Here is a 24,659-nt window from a genome sequence, read left to right as displayed (position 1 = left end):
CTTTCCTCCTCTACTCTCCTTAGACTCTGTCAGCCCTCACTCCCCTCTGACTGACTGACTCTTTCCAGAACAATCTCCTTACCTCAGCACTAACTCCTCCCACCAACTGTCACTCCCTTAAGCTCCACCTCTTTTGGTTTGGAGTTAGAACAAGTGTTGGATGCTGGTGCTATCTGGTCAGGGACCTCTCATTGCTTCCAGGCATGACATTGCACCCTGTGAGGGTGGCAATGCCGCTGTGCCATCCGGTCTCCTGTGGTGCCACATATATGCCTTGTCAAGCCCTGTTGAATTTATGGGGAGTGGGAGGGTCATGTATCCGGACGATGAACTGAATTTTTTCTATTCTTAATTTGTCAATATATAGTTTTATTGTCCTTGCCTGAGTGGTGATCTCTCTAGCACACTGAAATTGACATTATTGGGTTAAGTTCTAGATGATTTGTATATGATTCTGTTCATAAATATTTGTCACTTGTATGGGGCATTTTCGGGCGGGTCTTCTTCCGCCTAGTTTGGGCTTCCTTCCTTCTTGAGTGGTGAATAGGTAAGTAGTGTACCAATGTCAGCACAAATGTTATTCAGCATGGGAAGCATTTGCTCCACCATAACTACATATACTTTTCTCTTGCTACTTTTTCTCTTTCCCCCTTCTCCGCTCTTCCCTTCCCATCTTATATCTCACTAATTAATTATCTTCAACTCGCGGTTTCCACTTGCAGGCAGACAATTGGGGGTAGTGGTAGTGGGCATTGGAAGATATCTAGACCATGGATAGAATCACATTTTGTTCCTTTATTGCAAAAGGTCTTAATGTTCCTGAATAAAGAAGGCAGATATTTTTTTCTAATCACAAACGAGTCTCGGTATTGTTACTGCAGGAGATGCATTTTAAATCTAAACAAGAAAGATTATAGCCAGCTCACCCAGTTAGACGTCCTTAGTGGTTCTGCTCACTGCCAGGAAGCCGCACGGAGAGGGACACCCATGTTGCAATAGAAACAAAAACCAGCAAATAATTCCAGCGGCTGCTTCCTACTTGGCCATAAAATCCATTTTATTTTTATCTTTTAAAATAGTTCCATGTGGCAGAAACCCAAATATACACAGGGTTGTCAGAAGAAAAAAGGGCACACTGCTGCTTTAAGACCTAGAAGAAGACCTAGTAAGGTCGAAACGCGTAGTCTGCACGCATAAAGCACATATTTCACATATTCATAATATGGCAGAATTGACTTTCTTCATATCACATAATCTATTAGATTGGCCAGTGGAGGCGGATATGGGGTCAATATTATGGTCAGACCATGCTCCTATATAATTTTCAATCGGACTAAATAGTTCAGAGAAATCATGCTTCTGGTGCCTAAATGAGAATCTCTTGCAGGACCCCATCTGCAAGTCTGAATTAGAGCAAACAATAATTAATTATAAGGCAGATCATGAGGCGGATCCCACATTCCCTTTTATCAAATGGGAAACTTTGAAGAGCGTCTTGAGAGGTGTACTCATTTCTCATGGGGCGCGCCTTAAAAAAGCTAGAGCAGCAGAGATAGTCGAATTTTCAAATCAATCCAAAAACTAGAAAAGCAGCACAAACGTGACCTAGACACCAATACTCTTGCTCACCTATCTACACTGAAATAAAAGTTGTTAGCTTTAATATATCAGAAGTCAAGATACTTTAAAGAACGTGTCAGGAATTGCTTTTACCAATTTGGGAATAACAGTGAGAGATTATTGGCAAAAACTATTAACCCGTGCACACAAGGAAGGGAAGAAGGTTCACAGCACTAGAGACATTCTCTCCTGCTTTGTTGACTATTACTAAGAATAGTATAATATAGGTGGTCATCATAAGGATATGCCTATTCAACGGCTCCATGATAAAATAAAGTCATACTTGCAACAGACCAAACTACCTACAATATCAGAGGACAAGTTGTCGGAGTTGGAAATGGACTTTTCATTACAGGAAGTCTCTGAGACTATTAATGAAAAAGGAAAAGAACCCAGGACCAGATGGGTATTCCGTGGGGTTTCACAAACAATTTTCAACTTTATTAAGTCCATTATTTTTAAATATGTGCAACTTTATTTCATTGGGAGGTTCTTTTCCTTCTCAGTCATTGGCCGCTCATATTGCTATACTGCCCAAACCAGGTAAAGATCCCTCTACATGTAGCAGTTATCGTCTAATTTCTTTGATAAATATAGATATTAAAATACATGCAAAAAGATTATGCCCCTTATTACCAGGTCTGATAAATCAAGATCAAGTGGGATTTGTGCCTTGATGAGAAGCTAGGGATAATACCATTCGGACTATCTCCTTGATTGATAGGGTGGCCAAACGGGGGGAGCCCATGTGCATTCTGTTGATTGACGTGGAGAAAGCCTTCGACAGGGTGCACTTGGAATTTATATTTCAAACATTGGAAGGAATTGGTTTAAAGGAAATTGTGCGCCATAGAATTTCTGCTCTGTACTCACCTTCTAGTGCCCAAGTGAAAGTCAATGGTGCACTCTCAAGCACATTTTGGATTCGGAATGGCAAGAGGCAAGGTTGCCCTCTCTCACCCTTGCTTTACATACTTACAATGGAGCATCTAGCAACCGCAATACAGAATAATCCCTCCATTAGAGGTCTAAAATTCCAATCAGAAGAACGTAAGCTGGCACTTTTTGCAGATGATGTTCTTTTATATATTTCTTCCCCAACTATAAGTCTTCCACATATTATCTCAGAATTACATAGATTTGATCATCTGAGAAATTTTAAAATTAATACTCACAAATCTGAGATTCTAAATATTTCACTACAACCAAGTAAGACTGGTTAACAACTTAATTTCCCTTTAAATGGCGTTCAGGCTCTCATTTGTTTGGGAATAAAAATTTCCACCAAGGTATCACATCTCTATGATGCAAACTTTAAGATAGCTCTGCGTAAAGCTGAGTTGGACTTGGAAAGGTGGCACTAATTACGTCTTTCGTGGTTTGGAAGGGTGAATGTTCTTAAAATAAATTTGTTGCCCCGTCTCATATTACTTTCAAACAATGCCCTTGTATTTACCTGCCTCCTCATGTCTTAAAAAAGCGATTATTCATTTTATCTGGTCACAAAATTGAGCGTGTATTTTATACTTATTGTTAAGTTGGTTGAAGCAAAGGGGGGGCATAGGTCTGCCAGATTTTGCTCTATATAGTCAAGCAGCAATTGGCACCTGTGTTCTAGGTCTTTCACAATAAAAATAATAAAAAATGGGTTACTTTGGAAAATGATCTTAACGGATGTGACTCCCAAAAAGTTATTTGGTCCCCGAGGGGAGAGAGGCACACTTTTACCCTTCCTTACCAGAAACATGATATCACTTATTAAAAGGGGGGGGGTCAAAACTTGGAGATCTCGTCATCTCCCGGTCCTTTTATCTCTTATATACGACAACACATCCTGTCCTGCAGGGCTAAATAGGTTTACCTAAATAAAAAGAGATTCATGCCCTGTAGTTCATGACTATGTTACCAGGACGGGGATGAGGCCTCTCCAGGACATTTTCCAAGACGAGGAACCACCAGCAGGCACTTGGTTCTTTTATGAACAAATAAAAAGCTTCATTACTAACTTAGCCAAGCAAGCCAATCCATACAGAATATTATCTCCATTTGAGACCCTTTGCTTATCAATAAGCCCTATAGATCACACTATCTCTCTGTTATATAAACTCTTCCAGGAGGGACAGACCCCTTTGCAAGATTTCCCAACTTTTTTTTAAAATGGGAGATTGACTTGGGAAGATCTTTATAAGCTGAAGATAGAACAAAGATCCTCTTATGCACATTTAGTTCATCGCTTTGCTCCACATCACAGGAGAGAGCAATAAAATTTTGTCGAGATGGTATAGATGCCCATCCGAAATCCACACTATATATCCAACATCTCCGGATACGTGTTGGTGATGCATAAAAGAAAGAGGCACATTTGTACATATTTGGTGGTATTCCCAATTCATACAGAAATTGTGGTTAGTGTCTTTTGATCTCTAGAACAGATAATATATAACCAAGATTAAACCCACAATGTAGGTGGCTTTGCTGTCCTTGAGTAACATTTTGATCTCTAGGTTTTAGAGGGGTCTCCTTAGGCATGTTCTCACTGCTACTAGAAATGTGATTCCTAGATTTTGGAAGCAGGAAAAAGTTCCCTCGCGTTCTGAGTTGGTGACGGAACTTAATGACATATATACAATAGAACAATTAGTAGGACAAACGAACGGTAAGATTGGAAAGGTCTGTGACACATGGGCCCCCTGGGTTCTATTTAGAGAGACACCGGAATTGGATTCTTGGTTGTTGGGTTCCTAACCTAGATGTTTGCTTTAAAAAGGTGCTCATAGGACAGAAACAATTCATGAGTGAACTGTTTGGCTGATATTGAACTAATGGATTGGAACTCATGCTCCCTTATAGATATTAGGAATCATGGGTTTGCCTAAAGGGTGAGTTTACATTCTCTACCCCTACTCTCAAAACCCCTATCTTTTCACTTTCTATTCCTTCTCTCACTTTTCCTTTTCTATTCTTTTCTTTTTGCACCTAGAACCTTACTCTAGGTATCATCTCATCAAAAATTAATTCAATTTATGGATAAAGTTACGTAATGATATTGATTGCTTACATGAACAAGCGTTTCAAGTGCTTATTTAACATTGATTATATGTATGATTTTCTATAGGCAAAGTTGTTAATAAATGTTACATCATTTTTGTTTCATGATAATGGATATGATGTCTTTTCATGTTAATATTGATTGACATGTAACATGCAAATACTTCAATAAACTTGATTTACACAATATACGTTATGGTCCACTTGAGACGAACCTAACAGAATGTCAGAGCATCCCCAAATCCAGGTTTGAAAAACTTGTTGCATCATTTCCAAGAAGACTCTTGACTGTACTAGCTCAAAAGGGGCTTTTACTCAATTCTGAGCAAAGGGTCTGAATACTTATGACCATGTGATAGTTCAGTTTTTCTTTTCTAATTTGCAAAAATTTCTACAATTCTTTTTTTTCAGTCAAGATGGGGTACAGAGTGTACATTAATGAGAAAAAATGAACTTTTTTGAATATACAGGTGCATAAGTTTTTCATGCAAGCATGCTTCTTGCTCAGTCGTACTACATTATGCATTGATCATATCAACCTGCTGCTTATTTGTCTTAACTTCTGCTCTCTCACAACTCGCCCGCCCTTTTTCGCATTCTGTGCAGTCTCTGCATATCCACCCCTCCCCTCTCCCATGTATAACTCTGAGGCTCCACTGACATTTCTTACCCATTCCTAACCATCCAATACCTCCATGCGGCACTCAAAACGTTCATACAAATCATCCCACCACCTGCTCTTTCTGTTTTTTCTCCTTTTACAAGTTGCAGGCGACATCTCCCCCAACCCTGGGCCTCCCTCTACCAGCATACAGTACTCTCCTCCAGCTGCATTTAGAAACCCTGCTAATCTTATTAACATTCAGTGCATGCCTTCTCCTATCGCTTTCCAATGTGCTTTCTGGAATGCACGGTCTGTGTGTAACAAACTGACTTACATTCACTATTTTTTTTTCTCTCTAATTCCCTTAACCTGGCTATTACAGAAACTTGGATCCAGCATTCAGACACCACCGCTGCTGCCGCTCTCTCATTTGGTGGGCTGAAATTTTCACATACCGCCAGACCTGAGAACAGACAGGGTGAAGGTGTTGGTTTGCTCCTTTCATCACAATGTGCTTATCCCCCCAGTTCCCTCACTTACATTTCCTTCCTTTGAAGTCCACACCGTCAGACTTTTTAAGCCCTTCTCCTTACGAGTGGCGGTTGTCTATCGTCCTCCAGGCTCCTCCCACCAGTTTCTAGACCACTTCGCCACCTGGCATACTCACTTTCTATCCTGTGACATCCCCATCCTCATCATGGGAGACTTTAACATCCCAATCAATGATCCCCTCTCCCAATCTGCCTCTCATCTTCTTTCTCTAACTTCTTCATTCGGCCTCTCACAGTTTACTAATTCTCCTACACATGAGGATGGGAATACTCTGGACCTGGTTTTCTCCCATCCCGGCTCACTGCACGACTTTACTAACTCCCCTCTCCCGCTCTCGGACCACAACCTTCTTTCCTTCTCAGTCAAGAATTGTCTCCTCACCCGGGACAACCCCACTTACACTTATCGGAATACATGTACCATTAATACCCAGCAGCTTATGGACAATCTCCACACATCTTTAGCCCCCATCTCCTCCCTCTCCTGTCCAGACTTAGCATTGTCACACTTCAATAATACACTGAAGAATGCCCTAGATGAAGCAGCACCTTATACACGCAGAAAGACCCGACACAGACAACGGCAGCCCTGGCACACAATGCAAACACGCTTTCTTCAGCGCTGCTCAAGGTGTGCAGAGCGGCAGTGGAGAAAATCTCTCTTAGCAGAAGACTTCATCCTCTATAAGTTCATGCTCAAATCCTATAACTCTGCCCTTCATCTGGCCAAACAATCCTACTTCACCACCCTCATCACCTCACTATCCAACAACCCAAGACGACTTTTTGAAACCTTAAACTCCCTCCTGAAACCTAAAGTACAGGCCCCCATCACCAACCTCAGCGGTGAGGATCTGGCCACTTATTTCCTAGAAAAAATCAACCACATCCATCAGGATACCTCAGCCCAATCTCCTCAGTGCCTGGATCCCTTTCCCTGCCGCACCTCAAGCTCACTAGATATCTTTGAGCCTGTTTCAGAAGAAGTTTCCAAGCTTCTCGCTTCTGCTCGGCCTGCAACAGTGACCCCATTCCTTCACAGCTCCTGCAGTCTCTCTCACCAGTGGTCACCACTCACCTGACTAAAATATTTAACCTCTCTCTTTCTTCAGGTATATTTCCCTCCTCATTTAAACATGCCATTATAACCCCTTTACTTAAAAAGCCATCCCTGGACCAGAGCTGCACTGCTAACTACAGACCTGTCTCTAACCTTTCCTTCGTCTCTAAACTCCTGGAATGCTTGGTCCACTCCCGTCTAATCCGCTATCTCTAGGATAACTCTCTTCTCGACCCCTTACAATCTGGTTTCCGCTCTTTACACTCTACTGAAACTGCCCTCACTAAAGTCTCTAATGATCTAATAACAGCTAAATCGAAAGGTCATTACTCCCTGCTGATTCTCCTGGATCTCTCTGCCGCATATGACACTGTGGATCACCAGCTCCTCCTCACTATGCTCCGCTCTATAGGCCTCAAGGACACAGCCCTCTCCTGGTTCTCCTCCTACGTCTCTGACCGCTCCTTCACTGTATCTTTTGCCGGCTCCTCTTCCTCTCCTTGTCCCCTTACTATTGCGGTCCTGCAGGGCTCAATCCTAGGCCCCCTCCTCTTCTCTCTATACACTGCCCCTATTGGGCAAACAATCAGCAGATTTGGGATTCCAGTATCATCTCTATGCTGGTGACACCCAATTATAAACTTCTTCCCCTGACATCACCCCTACCCTAATTCAAAATACCAAGGATTGTCTGTCTGTTGTCTCTAACATCATGTCCTCCCTCTATCTGAAACTAAATCTCTCCAAAACTGAACTTCTTGTGTTTCTCCCCTCTACTAACCTCACTCTACCTAACATCGAAATAACCCTGGAGGGTTTAACCATAACTCCCAAGCAGCATGCCCGCTGTCTTGGGGTCATATTCGACACTGAACTTTCCTTTACTCCCTATATCCGATCACTCACTCGCTCTTGTCACCTGCATCTTAAAAACATCTCCAGAATCCGACCTTTTCTCACCTTTGAAACTGCTAAGACTCTTACTGTCGCTCTTATTCATTCTCGTCTGGACTACTGCAACTCTCTTCTGATCGGTCTCCCTCTGACCAAAGTTTCTCCTCTCCAATCCATCTTGAATGCGGCAGCCAGGGTCATATTTCTGTCCAGCCGCTTCACCGATGCCTCCATCTTGTGCCAGTCATTACACTGGCTACCTATTCGCTACAGGGTCCAGTATAAACTCATCTCTCTCACCCACAAAGCTCTCCACTCTTCTGCACTGCCTTATGTCTCCTCTCTCATCTCTGTCTATCACCCTACACGTGTCCTCCGTTGTAAAAATGACCTAAGACTAACATACCCTGTAATCCGAACCTCGCACCTCCGTCTCCAAGACTTCTCTCATGCTGCTCCAGCTCTCTGGAATGCACTTCCCCAGACGATCAGACTGATACCTAGCCCCGACCTATTCAAGCGCGCTTTGAAAACCCATCTCTTCAAACAAGCCTACCACATCAACTACTCAGCAAACTAACGTTGCCCTGTTCCCTCCTTCCAAATATTATTCTGAATCTGCACCCTACTATTCATCTGTCTCTACCCTTCAAGCACACGATAACTGCACTTGATATTTGACTATTGCACTTAAACACACGGGCTGATGACCGAATCATGCAGCTTTATATGAAAATCCCTATTTACTATAATTGTCAGACCTGAATTAACAAGCACTTTTCACCTACTGTGTCCCCCCCCCACCATTTCCTTGTAGATTGTAAGCTTGCGAGCAGGGACCTCACTCCTAATGTCACTATTTGAATTGTCTTAACTTGTATTGAATTTAATGTCTGTACATGTCGCCACTTAATTGTAAAGTGCTGCGGAATATGTTGGCGCTATATAAATAAAAATTATTATTATTATTAGTATACAAAATGGCTGCAATGAAACAAAGAGTGAAAAATTTAAAGGGGTCTGAATACTTTCCGTACCCACTGTATATTGCTTATGTAGTCACACCTTTTATGTAGGACTACATAAGAGCTGTATATGTATTTTCTGTACTATTTTGCACTTTTGTCATGCACATGTATAATTTTCATTGTTTGTTTTATTTTTTATCATTTCAATATATATCCCTCTTTATTTGTTCTTGTCCCTGCTCATATTCTTTTTACCTGTTTATAAAGTTTTTTTAATACCCCTTTTCTTCTCTTTATTTTTTCATTCAGATTTTATTTTTCCTTATTTTATGTTTATATTCATTTTTATTTGTTTTTCCTTACTATGCTTTTGTTCACACTTCCTTTCTTTCATCCGTTCAAGTATTTTTTCCACTCCTTTTCATCACCCTTTGCGGGCTTATGATTGTTTGTCTGTCTTGCACTTTGCTTCATTATTTTACTAATATAACGCACTCTGCTGGTATTATTTGTAGTCCATTTTTAATATACCTGTGTGATGCGCTGAGCCTGTCACATGATGCTCTGGCTGGGTGTCACTGTGCTGGTCTGTGCCTTCTTTCCGATAATTTATTCAGTGTCATCAGCATTACCCTGCATCCCGACTTCACATGTGACCGGACTCCTCATTCACGCCCCTTCCTCTCACTAGCCATTCAGCTGGTGGCCACATGACTGCTGATCTGATGTACACATGTGACCTCCAGTAGACCCACCTCCTGGCATCCAGCACCATCTTGGACCCTTTTTTATGGAGCAATTTTATGATATAAGTTGTAATCCTATCGGTTTAACTATATATATAAAAGGACATGTATTCAATGTATATGCCAACCCCTGATGAAGCATGTTATGTGAAACGTGTCAGGTTGGCCGAGCAGATAGCTTAAATTAAAGTTTATTTTGGGTGCTTTTCTCTGCTGTGTTTGATTCCAGTCACCCTTTTATATAAGTGATGAGCAAAAGGGTAACAATATTTTGATCATTTGACTTTCGGGCTCCATATTCACCATCCACTACCGCTTCCAATGTGAGACTAACATCATTTTATAGACAATCATCTTGAATATCTCTCTCCCCCTCCCTTCAGGTAACTGGTCTTTGTGTAATGTGAGATCATGGTCTGCCAGCTCTAGCAAGGACTGAGTGTTTTCCCCGCCAAGAATTCCTTTGTTATTATCCCAAAATAATCAAAGTCTAATTTTATAACTTCCAGTAATCCTAGAAACATGAAAATAGGATTCCCAGGAGCTGGGCCCATAGGGCTCAGCATGGCAACGTTTTGCAGCCTTTAGGGCCATCAGAAATCTGGGAAATGAGTTTCTGCCCCCCAGTAACATGCGGATATGGCATGTTTGGTCTCAAAAGAATGGTAAATTCGCAGGGGAAAATATAATGCCCCTATCGTCACCCTGTGAGCCTCCCAGCCCTAGATATGGAAAACAGGAGGTTTTGATAATTTTCCAAAAGGGCTGTACGTCCTTGAACGCAGCCCATCAGTGAGGTCAGCAAGGGAGAAGTTTCTAGGTTTGTGGGCAAAGCATAAAACTTAAATGCAAATTTTGGGAGGTGTTCAGATGCCAGAGAGACAGCTAGACAACATGCTTTGGACTGAATCTTTTGTGTGGGATTCTCTCTTCCCCTTTATTGACACGTCATACCTGTGACTGAGAGAGATTAAGTTTCATATTTTAATCCCTTTTTATTTTCTTACTGTTGTACATATTGTATTTTGTCTCTTTTTGGAATATCTTTTGTATTTTTGTAAACACTGCCGATATTTTATCAATTTACTAGTTTTGTTCTTTTTGCTCTATGATCGAACCGACATGGACTCCGTTCAAATTCCCGCTATCTTTGGTTGGTTTCTGACCCGATATAGCCTTTGGTAACTGACTTTGCTTGTAACAAACAAGGAACTGGTGGCAGCGTAGCGTCTTGGTGTTATTGGGGAACCCTGGCAGTGACGGATCGGAGGTTTATGTGTATTCCCAGCCTTAGACTGCAATAAGGAGAGATAAGCACAAATTGGGTCTTATACGATGGAGATGACGGTATACAATCAGATTGCACTCACTTGATATATCTTGTTATTAGAGCATGGAAACTCATCAGAGTGGACAGCTGCTGCAGATCCACTGGTCAAGCCGGTGACCAAGTTATAGTGTTAAAACTGGAAAAATTTGTGGTTATCACAAGGTCCACACAATTAGAAGGTAGAATTGATGGTTTATTCACTCAATGCGTTTTCGAACTCAATGCTATAGCATCTGAAGAAGTCCTATTGACTTTGAAATGTGTTGAGTGAATAAACCATCAATTCTACCTTCTAATCGTGTGGACCGTGATTTGTACAGCAGCACGGGTGATATCCACAAATTTTCCAGTTTTAAGAGCCTGGGATTGGTGATATACATTCTGCCCTCAGTACAGAGTGCCCGATAGCCAGTACATGACAAGGCAGCCTTTCCATCGACTACTTCAGGATGTAACATGAAGCCAGAGAACCTAGAGGAAACCCACGCAAACATGGCAAAAGCGTACAGACTTGTTGCTGATGTTGTTCTTGGTGGGATTTAAACCCAGGACCTCAGCTCTGCATAGCAATAGTGCTAACCAATCAGCCACCATGAGGTGGTCTTAGTCATGCTTCTCAAGTGAGGGTCTTTATGATATGCTGCATGTGAAATTTGCTTATACTTGGGACTATATTTGTATCACTTATCAGTTATCGGTAACTGTCTTAGGCTAGTTTCACACTAGCGCTTTTAAGCGCAGCGACGGCCTGCGCACGGCCTCCGCTAAGCCCCGCCCCCTGCCGCGCCTCCGCTGGTGCTCCGGCACATGACGCTGCATGCGTCCTGCGTCCCCTATCTTTATCACTGGGGGCGCAGGCCGTGCGCAGTATGCGTTTGGCGGCGCATGCGCCTTTTTGACGGTGCGCCGGCGCAACCAAACTGCAGCAGGTTGCGTTTGGCGCAGGTCGGCGCACCGTCAAAAGGACGCATGCGCCGCCAAACACATACTGTGCACGGCCTGCTCCCCCAGTGATAAAGATAGGGGACGCAGGACACATGCAGCGTCATGTGCCGGTAGGCGGAGCTACCGGCGGGGGCGGGGCTTAGCGGCGGCCGTGCGCAGGCCGTCGCTGCGCTAGTGTGAAACTAGCCTTAGTGGTGGCAGCTTTTGGGTGGTTATTCGTGAGTGGGAGTTACACTGTAGAGTTGTAATGATATTAGACAGACTAGGTGGTCTTGCAGTGGATACTCCAGTCACATACACACATTATGCGAGCATCAGCGAGTGCAGTCATGACAATGGCCTTGCATATAAGAGAGTAGTACGGGCAGATAGAACATGTTCATCTACCTATCTCTTTAGTTGATACCATTGTTTCCCAAACTCCGGTCTTCACAGCCCCCACGGGTCATGTTTTTAGGATTTCCTTAGTATTGCACAAGTAGTGGAAGTATCAAGTCATCAGAAATTCTCTCGCCTGTGCAATACTATGGAAATACTGAAAACATGACCCGTGGGGAAACATGAGGACTGGAATTTAGGAAACACTGGTTTAGACCATATTGAGCTGCATGTAAATATAAAAAAATTACATTTATGTCTCATTTGAACACCATAAAAAAAAACAAAATTACAAAATTGCTTCCGATCCCACTAAAAATATATGTTCCCCAAAAATGCAAAATTTCCAAGCAAAACAAATCTTCTATGATGGAAAATAAAAATGTCAGAGCATCCAAAATGTGGAGACAAAATAATGAAAGAAATCACTGGACCCTGCTCCAGTGACCCCGGCTTCTATCACTAGGCACCGCTATACCGACTCTGAGGGCGACACTGGTGATATAGGAGTGGGTGATGTCGGCGTCGGTTAGCGGCTCACAAGCTTCTAGTAAAAGCATCCATCTAGAAAGTTCCATGAGTTTTCCTTCTGTCTGTGACTTTATTATATATTATTATTATTATTTTCACAGTTTTGAAATCCAGGCAAAAATCTGCTGAATAATCCACAATCCATAATGGAGAAAGGAGAAAGTGATGTGCGGAGAGATGAGTGGCGGTGCAAAGAGGAAGATCTTACAGGTAACCGTCCTGATGAGGAGTCACCATGAAATAAATAAGAGAAGAGTCACATTCTCCTCATTCACCGAACCTATTAGATATAATAAGCTGGGCAGAGCGTCAAACATGCTCTTTGTAAGATAATTGCCTCATAGTTACACACGTGGTCAAAATTGTTGGTGACAGAAAAACCCAGAATGGTTACAGAAATAACTTGAATCTGACAAAAGTATTAATTAATAAAAAATTAAGAAAATGAACAAATGAAAGTCAGACATTGCTTTTCAACCATGCTTCCAAAAAATGTAAAAAAATAAATAAAACTCATGAAATAGGCCTGGACAGAAATTATGGTCTCCTTAACTTAATATTTTGTTGCACAACTTTTGAGGCAATCACTGCAATCAAACAATTCCTGTAACTGTCAGTGAGACTTCTGCACCTCTCAACAGGTATTTTGGCCCACTCCTCAAGAGCAAACTGCTCCAGTTGTCTCTTGTTTGATGGTTGCCTTTTCCAGACGGCATGTTTCAGCTCTTTCCAAAGATTCTCAATAGATTTTAGGTCTGGGCTCATAGAAGGCCACTACAGAATAGTCTAATATTTTCCTCTTAGCCATTTGTGGGTGGTTTTAGCTGTGTGTTTTGGGTCATTATCCTGTTGCAAGACCCATGACCTGCGACTGAGACTAAGCTTTCTGACACTGGACAGCACATTTCTCTCTAGAATCCCTTCATAGTCTTGAAATTTCATTGGACCCTGCACAGATTCTAGACACTCTTGCAGCAAAGTAGCTTCTGAACATAACAGAGCCTCCTCCATGTTTCACAGTAGGAACAGTGTACCGTATATAGTCGTGTATAAGCCGACCCCCCTAATTTTGCCACAAAAAACTGGGAAAACTTATTGACTTGTGTATAAGCCTAGGGTGGAAAATGCAGCAGCTACTGGTAAATTTCAAAGATAAAAATAGATACCAATGAAAGGAAAATTACCGTAATTGAGACATCAGTAGGTTAAAATGTTTTTTGAATATTTATATTGAATTAGGAGCCCCATAAAATGCTTCACACAGTTCATGATGGCCCCATAAGATGCTCCGTACATAATACACCCCATATAATGCTGCACAAAGGTTAATAATGACCCCATATGATGCTCCATAGAACAATATGCCCCATATGCTGCTCCATAAAGGTTATGGCCCAATAAGATGCTCCATAGATTATGCCCCCATAAGATGCTCCATAGATTATGCCCCCCGTAAGATGCTCCATAGATTATGCCCCCATAAAATGCTCCATAGATTATGCCCCCATGAGATGCTCCATAGATTATGCCCCATAAGATGCTCCATAGATTATGCCCCCATAAGATGCTCCATAGATTATGCCCCATATGCTGCTCTATAGATTATGCCCTCATATGCTTCCCCATAGAATATGCCCCCATATGCTGCCCCATAGATTATGCCCCCATATGCTGCTCCATACATTATGCCCTCATATGTTGCTCCATAGAATATGCCCCCATATGCTAATCCATAGACTATGCCCCCATATGCTGCCTCATAGACTATGCCCCCATATGCTGCCTCATAGACTATGCCCCCATATGCTGCCTCATAGACTATGCCCACATATGCTGCCCCATAGACTATGACCCCATATGCTGGTCCATAGAATATGCCCCCATATGCTGCCCCCATAAGATGCTCTCTATACTATGCCCCCATATGCCGCTGCAAAAAAAAAATGCCATACTCACCTCTCCTGTCTGGGGTCTATCGCCGCTGTCTGCCGCTTCTTGTGTCAGTGGCTGTTCAGGCAGCAGAGGGCGCAGCGTGCACTAACCATGTCACCGCGCCCCCTGCTGCCTAAACATCACTGACACAGGATGGAACAGACAGCGGTGAGCCGGGGCAGGTGAATATCACTATACTTACCCCGTCCTGGTGCGGTCTCTGCAGCCCCGTTCTCCCAAGGTCTCCCTATCTGCCTTCAGGGGTCACGTGGTACCACTCATTACACTCATGAATATGTACATATTCATAAGTTTAATGAGCGGTACCATGTGACCGCTGAAGGCAGGAAGGGAGACCAGGAGAAGCGGGGGCTGCAGAGACCGCGCCAGGAGGGGTAAGTATGATCTCTGACACCCCTGCTCCTCCGCCGACCCCCAGGTATATGACCCGTGTATAAGCCGAAAGGGGGACTTTCAGCCCAAAAAAATGGGCTGAAAATCTCGGCTTATACACGAGTATATACTGTTATTTTCTTCAAATGCTTCATTTTTCCATCTGTGAACATAGGGCTGATATGCCTTGCCAAAAAATTACATTTTTGTCTCATCTGTCCATAGGATATTCTCCCAGAAGCTTTGTGGCTTGTCAACATATCATTTGGCAAATTACAGTCTTGTTTTTTTATGATTTTTTTTTTTTCAACAATGGTGCCATACTTGGTCGTCTCCCATGAAGTCCGCTTTGGCTCATACAACGATGGATGGTGCGATCTGACACTGATGTTCCTTGAGCTTGAAGTTCACCGTTAATCTCTTCAGAAGTTTTTCTGGGCTCTTTTGTTACTAAACGTTTTATCCGTCTATTTGATTTTCCATCAATTTTTCTCCGGCGGCCAAGTCCAGGGAGGTTGGCTACAGTCCCATGGATCTTATAATTCTGAATAATATGTGCAACTGTAGTCACAGGAACATCAATCTGCTTGGAGATGGTCTTATAACTTTTACCTTTAACATGTTTGTCTATAATTTTCTTTCTAATCTCCTGAGACAACTTTTTCCTTCGCTTCCTCTGGTCCATGTTGAGTGTGATACACACCTTGTCACCACACAGCACAGTGAGTATCTGTAGCCTCTATACAGGCCACTCACTGATTCCAAGATTGTAGACACCTGTCATGCTAATTAGTGGACACACCGCAATTTAAGATGTCCCTTTTGTCACATTATTTTCAGGGGTACCATCATTTCTGTCCAGGCCTATTTCATGAGTTTTATTTTTTTTTAAATTCATTGGAAGCATGGCTGAAAAGCAATGTCTGACTTTCATTTGTTCATTTTCGTAGATTTTTTATTTATTGTTACTATTGTCAGATTCAAGCTATTTCTGTGACCATTGTGGCTTTTTCTGTCATTAAACGAGGGGTACCAACAATTTTGACCACGTTTGTACAGTCAGGAGTAGATTATAAGAGAAAGCAAAATAATACCTGGTCTTATCCAGCCTTATATTTGTGCCATTGCCGTGACTTCCTAATGCACGACCATACGGCTCCTCCCCTCTTCGCTGTGCACGTAGCTGTCATAGAGCATGTGAGATGTACTGCACCTGACAGCACTGACTCCTGAGCATTTCCCCTGAGATGAGTGGTACAGGATGAGCGTGTCCTGGGCTCTGTCACATGAAAATTGGAGTGCTAGTGATCTACTTGAGGTAGTCACTGAGCAATACACAAAAGTTTCACATCACACACCGAGGTATGCAATATATGGAATATTTTTCATTATTCAAGATCAGTCCAGGCCACAGACAAGTAATTAGTGATGTTAGTATAGACACACAATTATACCTGAGTCTATTGTCCGATGTCTCTCTTGAATCCTCTGTAGAGTTGAAAGATCGACCAGGCGTTCATGTTCTTTATAGAGACTAAAAAGAAAAATGCTCCCACATCAGTGCTTGTTACAGGCCATTATCTTCCTTTGTAAAGATATAGTGGTAATCTGCAGGTAAATAATATTTAAATCACGTTAGTTTTTTTTATTGGAAGATCGGCTACTGGGAGAAAATGAAGTTATATTTTCTCTGTTGCCGCTTTCTTCCAGTCATTGAAGTGGTAAAGGGAGATGTAACAGTCAGGTTGTAGGTTGTGCGCGCTCACGGGCAGGGTCCTCTCTCCTCTTGTACCAGTCATGGCTTGTATGTTTATTGTACTTGTTTTTTACCATGTATACCCCTTTTCACACATAAAGCACCATGGAATAAATAGCGCTATAATAATAATGATATAGGAAGTTGATTGCGACTTATTGGCTTTCATTGTGATGGAGCAGCGATGGTTTGTTTCCGTTCTCATGCATTTTTATTATTGCGAAACATTTTCTATGTACACAATGGATGCGCTGCCAACAACTATACAATATTATAATGAAATATGTGATCATTGACAAATGGTTTTGTCACGCCGCGCTCACCTGGGGGCGGGACCTCGGCCCCGACGTCATCTCTTCCGGAGCCGCGGTCACTCCGGGGGTCCCGCCGGGTGCGCACGCGCACCTCTCGTACCTAGGTCCCTGTCTCCTTCATGTTATGTCTGCGCTTGCGTGCTTTTCTCAGTTCGGTCTCCAGGTCAGTCCTCTCTATGGTACTGGAGGACTTGACCCGGAAGCTCTCGTGATCATGTGCTATATCAGGCTACCTCTTCCTAGGGGAGGTGCCTGATAATTGTTGTGCTTCCTGGCTTGGTCTGCCGTGTCCCTGCCTGGCTGTGCGCTGTATTCAGGTCCCCTGCCTTGCACTCTGTTGTGCCTCTTGGCACCCGCTCTGAACCTGCACTCTGCCTTGTACTCGGTTGTGCCTCTTGGCACACGCTCTGAACCTGCACTCTGCCTTGTACTCGGTTGTGCCTCCTGGCACACGCTCTGACCCTGTGCTCTGTCTTGTACTTAGTTGTGTCTCCTGGCACACACTCGGACCCTGTGCCTTGTCTCATACTCAGTTGTGCCTCCTGGCACATGCTCTGATCCTGTACTCTGTCTCTTACTCAGTTGTGCCTCCTGGCACACGTTCCAATCCTGCACTCTGTCTTATGCTCAGTTGTGCCCTCTGGCACACACCCTGCTCCTGTACTCTGTTACACCTCCTGGCACACCTGCTGCCTGACTCACTGCTCCTTGCACGCATCCTGCTTCACTCACACCCGGACGTACGAAGTCTCTGTATACCACGTGTTCCCGTGTCCACGCTTTACACGTTCCTGCAGACACACTCACCCACTCGTGTCTCCTGTGAGCCGGCCGCCTGGTGCCAGCAGTCGTGGTACCTCACCCCCTGGGGCTTGCCCATGACACTCCCTGTATAGCGGGTGGTCTTCACTAGGTCAGTTCGCCCTGGGAGGGTTGGTGCCACGACCCAGAGGGTCCACTCCAGGAGTCGTCACAGTATAATCAGGCCATGGACCCCGCTGGTACGACCGCCTCCGTTCAAAAGGAACTGGTGTTCCTACAGGAGAGTCAGACCAGGATCATGTCCTCTCTGAAATCCATGGAGTCCCGTTTGTCGGCCATGCAGTCCTCTGACCCTGGGAATGCTTCCCAGCTGGCCAGCCTCCAGCAAGAACTCACACAGCAACACGACACCCAGGTCCATATCCTCAACTATATTGCGTCGGTAGACAGTCGGCTTCTTTCCATACAAGCTGTTTCTACCCAGTCCTCGGCCCCCGCACCCGCTGCCGCGCCTCAGCAAGCCCCCCCGATTTAGCGGGGACCCTAAGTTTTGTCGAGGATTTCTGAACCAATGCCGGTTACATTTTGAGCTTTTGCCGCAGCACTATCCCACTGAGTGCGCCCAAATTGCCTTTATTGTTTCACACTTAGAGGGGGAGGCGTTAGCATGGGTGAACCCCCTCTGGGAGCGCAATGACCCACTCGTCTCTCAGCTTTCCACCTTTTTGAATCATAGAATCGTAGAGTTGGAAGGGACCTCCTGGGCCATCTGGTCCAACCCCCTGCTCAAAGCAGGATTTGCTAAATCATCCCAGTCAGATGTCTGTCCAGCCTCTGTTTGAAGACTTCAATTGAAGGAGAACTCACCACTTCTCGTGGCAGCTTGTTCCACTCATTGATCACTCTAACTGTCAAAAAGTTTTTTCTAATATCTAGTCTGTGTCTCCTCCCATTCAGTTTCATCCCATTGCTTCTAGTCTTTCCTTGTGCAAATGAGAATAAATTTGACCCTTCTACAATGTGACAGCCCTTTAAATATTTGTAGACAGCTATTAAGTCTCCTCTCAGTCTTCTCTTTTGCAAACTAAACAATCCCAAATCCTGCAACCTTTCCTCATAAGACAGGGTTTGCAGTCCAGTCACCATTCTGGTTGCTCTTTTCTGAACTTGCTCCAGTTTGTTGATGTCTTTTTTAAAATGTGGTGCCCGAAACTGGACACAATATTCCAGATGAGGTCTGACCAAAGAGGAGTAGAGGGAAATAATTACTTCATGTGATCTAGACTGTATGCTTCTGTTAATACATCCTAGAATTGCATTTGCCTTTTTTGCTGCTGCATCACACTGTTGACTCATATTCAGTCTGTGATCTATTAGTATACCCAAGTCTTTTTCACATGTGCTGTTGCTTAGGCCTATTCCTCCCATTCTGTATATGCTTTTTTCATTTTTATTGCCCAGATGTAGTACTTTGCATTTTTCCCTGTTAAAAACCATTCTGTTAGTTGCTACCCACTTCTCCAGTTTGTTTATATCTTTTTGAATCCTCTCTCTCTCTTCTCTAGTATTAGCTATCCCTCCTATCTTTGTGTCATCAGCAAATTTACTCAGTTTACCCTCAATTCCTTCATCTAAATCATTGATAAAGATGTTTAACAATACAGGGCCCAGGACAGAGCCCTGTGGTACCCCACTTGAGACATTCTTCCAACTGGATGTGCAGCCATTTACGACCACTCTTTAGGTCCGATCACTAAGCCAGTTATGAACCCACCTAACAGTTGCCTTGTCCATTCCATACTTAGTCATTTTTTCAATAAGGATTGTATGAGAGACTTTGTCAAATGCTTTGCTGAAGTCAAGATATACTATATCTACAGCATTTCCTTGATCCACCCAATCAGTGATTCCGTCATAGAAGGCAATTAAGCTAGTCTGACATGACTTATTCGTTACAAACCCATGCTGACTCTGTTTAATCACTTCATTCTTATCCAGGTACTGACATACATGTTGTTTAATAATTTGTTCAAAGATCTTTCCTGGTATAGAAGTCAGACTCACCGGCCTATAGTTGCCTGGGTCCACCTTCTTCCCCTTTTTGAAGATAGGAACAACATTTGCTCTTCTCCAGTCTTCTGGGACTTCTCCTGTTCTCCAAGAATTTTCAAAGATTATGGCGAGGGGTTCAAAAATTTCTTCTGCTATCTCCTTCAGTACTCTGGGGTGTAATTCATCTGGACCTGGAGACTTGAATTCATTTAGGTTAGCTAAGTGTTTCCTCACTATCTTTCTGTTTATAGATATCCTGGATTCTTCTATTCCCTTAATAGGACAGTGAAGAACAGTTGATGTTACATTTCCTTTCTGAGAGAAAACAGATGCAAAATAGGAATTTAAAAGTTCGGCCTTCTCAACATCCTGTCTTACCATTTCATCATTTTCATCCTGTAAAAATCCTATAGCATCTTTGACTTTTCTTTTACTTTTGACATATCCCAAAAATCCTTTATTATTGCTTTTGACATCTCTTGCAAGCCTCAATTCATTTTCAGCTTTAGATAATCGGATTTGTGCCCTGCAGGTTCTGCAGACAGCATTATATTCTTCTTTAGATATGCCTCCCTCTTTCCATTTTATAAATATTTTTTCTTCCTTTTTAGCATGTGCTTAAGTTCTGTGTTCATCCATCCTGGCTTCCTTAAATGCTTCCTATTCTTCCCTCTTTTCGGAATTGTTAACATTTGTGCTTTGAGAATTTCATTTTTCAAGATTTCCCATCCTTCCTGGACATTTTTGTCTTTAAGGATATCCAGCCTTTGGATCCCTCCAATTCTCTTTCTGAATCCCTTAAAATCTGCCTTTCTGAAATCTAACCTTGACGTCTGAGTCTACACAGGTCTTCCTCCTCTAGTTATCCAAAATTCTAAAATAGCATGGTTGCTACCTCCTAGGGTCCCAGTCACTTTTACCTCCTCAACCATTTCCTCCCTGTTTATAAGGATTAGATCCAAGGTAGCAGTTCCCCTTGTTTTCTCCCCTACCTTTTGGAAGCCATTTGGTGAGCTGCATTTCTTTCTACATGTTCACAGACTTACCAGTGGAAAAGCCAAACTTCACATGCCACAAATGCAAGCTTGTGTCCCTGTTGGAGGAAAAGTTGCAAAATCTCGAAGAGAGGTTAGCTACGTTGAAGATCATTAAGGAAGGTGAAGAGTTCTTGGACAGAGCAGAATTATCTCTTCATATTACAGAAAGAGAAGAAATTCGAAGTGCACCTGAAGAAACAGAGGAATGGAGACATGTGACCCAGAGAAGCAGGAGGATCAGGAGGCAGTCAGCACCCATACTGCTCAGGAACCAGTACCAGGCTCTCACGCAGGAAAATGATGAAGAAATACATCAGGATAAGACTTTGCCAACAAACAGCAACCTTGTATGCCTTCAGAGTCCTACTGGATGGAGAAAGAAAAATGTTGTGAAGAAGAAACGGAGAGTGGTGGTCATGGGGGATTCCCCGTTGAGAGGAACAGAGGCCGCTATCTGCAGACCGGATATAACTTCAAGAGAAATGTGCTGTCTTCCAGGTGCAAAAATTAAAGATGTATCTGACAGGATATCAGGACTCTTCAGACCTACAGATGACTACCCATTCCTGCTACTACATGTGGGGACAAATGACACAGCAAGAAATGACCTGGAAACCATCTGCAGAGACTTTGAAGACTTAGGCAAGAAAGTGAAAGAACTGGGAGCGCAGGTGGTCTTCTCTTCCATCCTCCCAGTGGATGGCCATGGAACAAGGAGGTGGAATAAGATTCTGCAGGTGAACAACTGGCTACGTCGATGGTGCTGTCAGCAAAGATTTGGATTTCTGGATCACGGAGTGAACTACTTATACGATGGACTACTTGCTAGAGATTGGGTGCACCTTACGAAGACTGGAAAGCATGTATTTGGAAGTCGCCTTGCTACACTTGTAAGGAGGGCTTTAAACTAGAACAACATGGGAAGGGAAGCAAAAGACCAGAAAAAGCCATACACCTGACAAATGCTATTGAGAACTCTGCTATTAGAAGTGGAAAGGAAGAACAAAGACAAAAGAATCTAATAAAAATATTGGAGAAAGAGAAACCTATCACAAACTAAAATGTTTCTATACTAATGCACAAAGCATGGGCAACAAACAAGGAGAATTGGAACTACTAACACAGGAAAAGAAATATGATGTCATTGGAATCACTGAAACTTGGTTGGACAATACACATGATTGGAATACAAGACTAGAAGGATACAACTTATTTGCAAGAAACAGACTTGATAAACGAGGAGGAGGTGTCGCATTTTATGTTAGAAACGCGTATATCTGCACAGAGATTTGAAGCTTCAGAGACTGGGAGTTCTGTGGAAACTGTTTGGGTAAGAATACAAGGAAAGAACAATGGAAAGGACACCATTGTAGGCATTTACTACAGGCTGCCTGTGCAAGCTGAAGATATGGATGAACTCTTTATGCATCAAATGGCCAAGTTCTCCAAAAAATATGACATAGTTGTCATGGGAGATTTCAACTATCCAGACATTTGTTGGGAATCTCTCTCAGGCAAAACTAACAGGTCAAGGAAATTCTTATCCTCTCTTGCTGACAACTTTATCTTACAAAAGGTAGGGGAGAAAACAAGGGGAACTGCTACCTTGGATCTAATCCTTATAAACAGGGAGGAAATGGTTGAGGAGGTAAAAGTGGATGGGACCCTAGGAGGTAGCGACCATGCTATTTTAGAATTTTGGATAACTAGAGGCGGAAGACCTGTGAAGATTCAGACGTCAAGGTTAGATTTCAGAAAGGCAGATTTTAAGGGATTCAGAAAGAGAATTGGAGGGATCCAATGGTTGGATATCCTTAAAGACAAAAATGTCCAGGAAGGATGGGAAATCTTGAAAAATGAAATTCTCAAAGCACACTTGTTAACAATTCCGAAAAGAGGGAAGAATAGGAAACATTTAAGGAAACCGGGATGGATGAACACAGAACTTAAGCACATGCTAAAAAGGAAGAAAAAAATGTTTATAAAATGGAAAGAGGGAGGCATATCTAAAGAAGAATATAATGCTGTCTGTAGAACCTGCAGGGCACAAATCCGATTATCTAAAGCTGAAAATGAATTGAGGCTTGCAAGAGATGTCAAAAGCAATAATAAAGGATTTTGGGGATATGTCAAAAGTAAAAGAAATGTCAAAGATGCTATAGGATTTTTACAGGATGAAAATGATGAAATGGTAAGACAGGATGTTGAGAAGGCTGAGCTTTTAAATTCCTATTTTGCATCTGTTTTCTCTCAGAAAGGAAATGTAACATCAACTGTTCTTCACTGTCCTATTAAGGGAATAGAAGAATCCAGGATATCTATAAACAGAAAGATAGTGAGGAAACACTTAGCTAACCTAAATGAATTCAAGTCTCCAGGTCCAGATGAATTACACCTCAGAGTACTGAAGGAGATAGCAGAAATTTTTGAACCCCTCGCCATAATCTTTGAAAATTCTTGGAGAACAGGAGAAGTCCCAGAAGACTGGAGAAGAGCAAATGTTGTTCCTATCTTCAAAAAGGGGAAGAAGGTGGACCCAGGCAACTATAGGCCGGTGAGTCTGACTTCTATACCAGGAAAGATCTTTGAACAAATTATTAAACAACATGTATGTCAGTACCTGGATAAGAATGAAGTGATTAAACAGAGTCAGCATGGGTTTGTAACGAATAAGTCATGTCAGACTAACTTAATTGCCTTCTATGACGGAATCACTGATTGGGTGGATCAAGGAAATGCTGTAGATATAGTATATCTTGACTTCAGCAAAGCATTTGACAAAGTCTCTCATACAATCCTTATTGAAAAAATGACTAAGTATGGAATGGACAAGGCAACTGTTAGGTGGATTCATAACTGGCTTAGTGATCAGACCCAAAGAGTGGTCGTAAATGGCTGCACATCCAGTTGGAAGAATGTCTCAAGTGGGGTACCACAGGGCTCTGTCCTGGGCCCTGTATTGTTCAACATCTTTATCAACGATTTAGATGAAGGAATTGAGGGTAAATCGATTAAATTTGCTGATGACACAAAGCTAGGAGGGATAGCTAATACTAGAGAAGAGAGAGAGGATTCAAAAAGATATAAATAAACTGGAGAAGTGGGCAGCAACTAACAGAATGGTTTTTAACAGGGAGAAATGCAAAGTACTACATCTGGGCAATAAAAATGAAAAAAGCATATACAGAATGGGAGGAATAGGGCTAAGTGACAGCACATGTGAAAAAGACTTGGGTATACTAATAGATCACAGACTGAATATGAGTCAACAGTGTGATGCAGCAGCAAAAAAGGCAAATGCAATTCTAGGATGTATTAACAGAAGCATACAGTCTAGATCACGTGAAGTCATTAATTCCCTCTACTCCTCTTTGGTCAGACCTCATCTGGAATATTGTGTCCAGTTTTGGGCACCACATTTTAAAAAAGACATCAACAAACTGGAGCAAGTTCAGAAAAGAGCGACCAGAATGGTGACCGGTCTGCAAACCCTGTCTTATGAGGAAAGGTTGCAGGATTTGGGAATGTTTAGTTTGCAAAAGAGAAGACTGAGAGGAGACTTAATAGCTGTCTACAAATATCTAAAGGGCTATCACATTGTAGAAGGATCAACTTTATTCTCATTTGCTCAAGGAAAGACTAGAAGCAATGGGATGAAACTGAATGGGAGGAGACACAGATTAGATATTAGAAATAACTTTTTGACAGTTAGAGTGATCAATGAGTGGAACAGGCTGC

General features: G+C 42.6%; 1 protein-coding gene across 3 annotated transcripts in view; it reads left to right on the top strand.

Annotated features, from left to right (window-relative positions):
* Nucleotides 1-24,659, top strand: part of LOC141073033 (uncharacterized) — a 344,218-nt gene that overhangs the window by 168,818 nt on the left and 150,741 nt on the right. For all 3 annotated transcript variants that reach the window (XM_073560334.1, XM_073560332.1, XM_073560333.1), the window contains exon 2: nucleotides 12,777-12,885. In XM_073560334.1, the coding sequence (XP_073416435.1) occupies nucleotides 12,822-12,885 (64 nt within the window). In that variant the 5' untranslated portion in view covers nucleotides 12,777-12,821. The remainder of the gene's footprint in view (nucleotides 1-12,776; nucleotides 12,886-24,659) is intronic.

Source organism: Dendrobates tinctorius, unplaced genomic scaffold (genome assembly GCF_039654945.1).
Source record: "Dendrobates tinctorius isolate UK_male_01 unplaced genomic scaffold, ASM3965494v1 ptg000295l, whole genome shotgun sequence".
Classification (NCBI taxonomy): Eukaryota; Metazoa; Chordata; class Amphibia; order Anura; family Dendrobatidae; genus Dendrobates; species Dendrobates tinctorius.
Note: the sequence above shows the minus strand (reverse complement) of the source record. Positions and strands in the feature narration are given on the sequence as shown.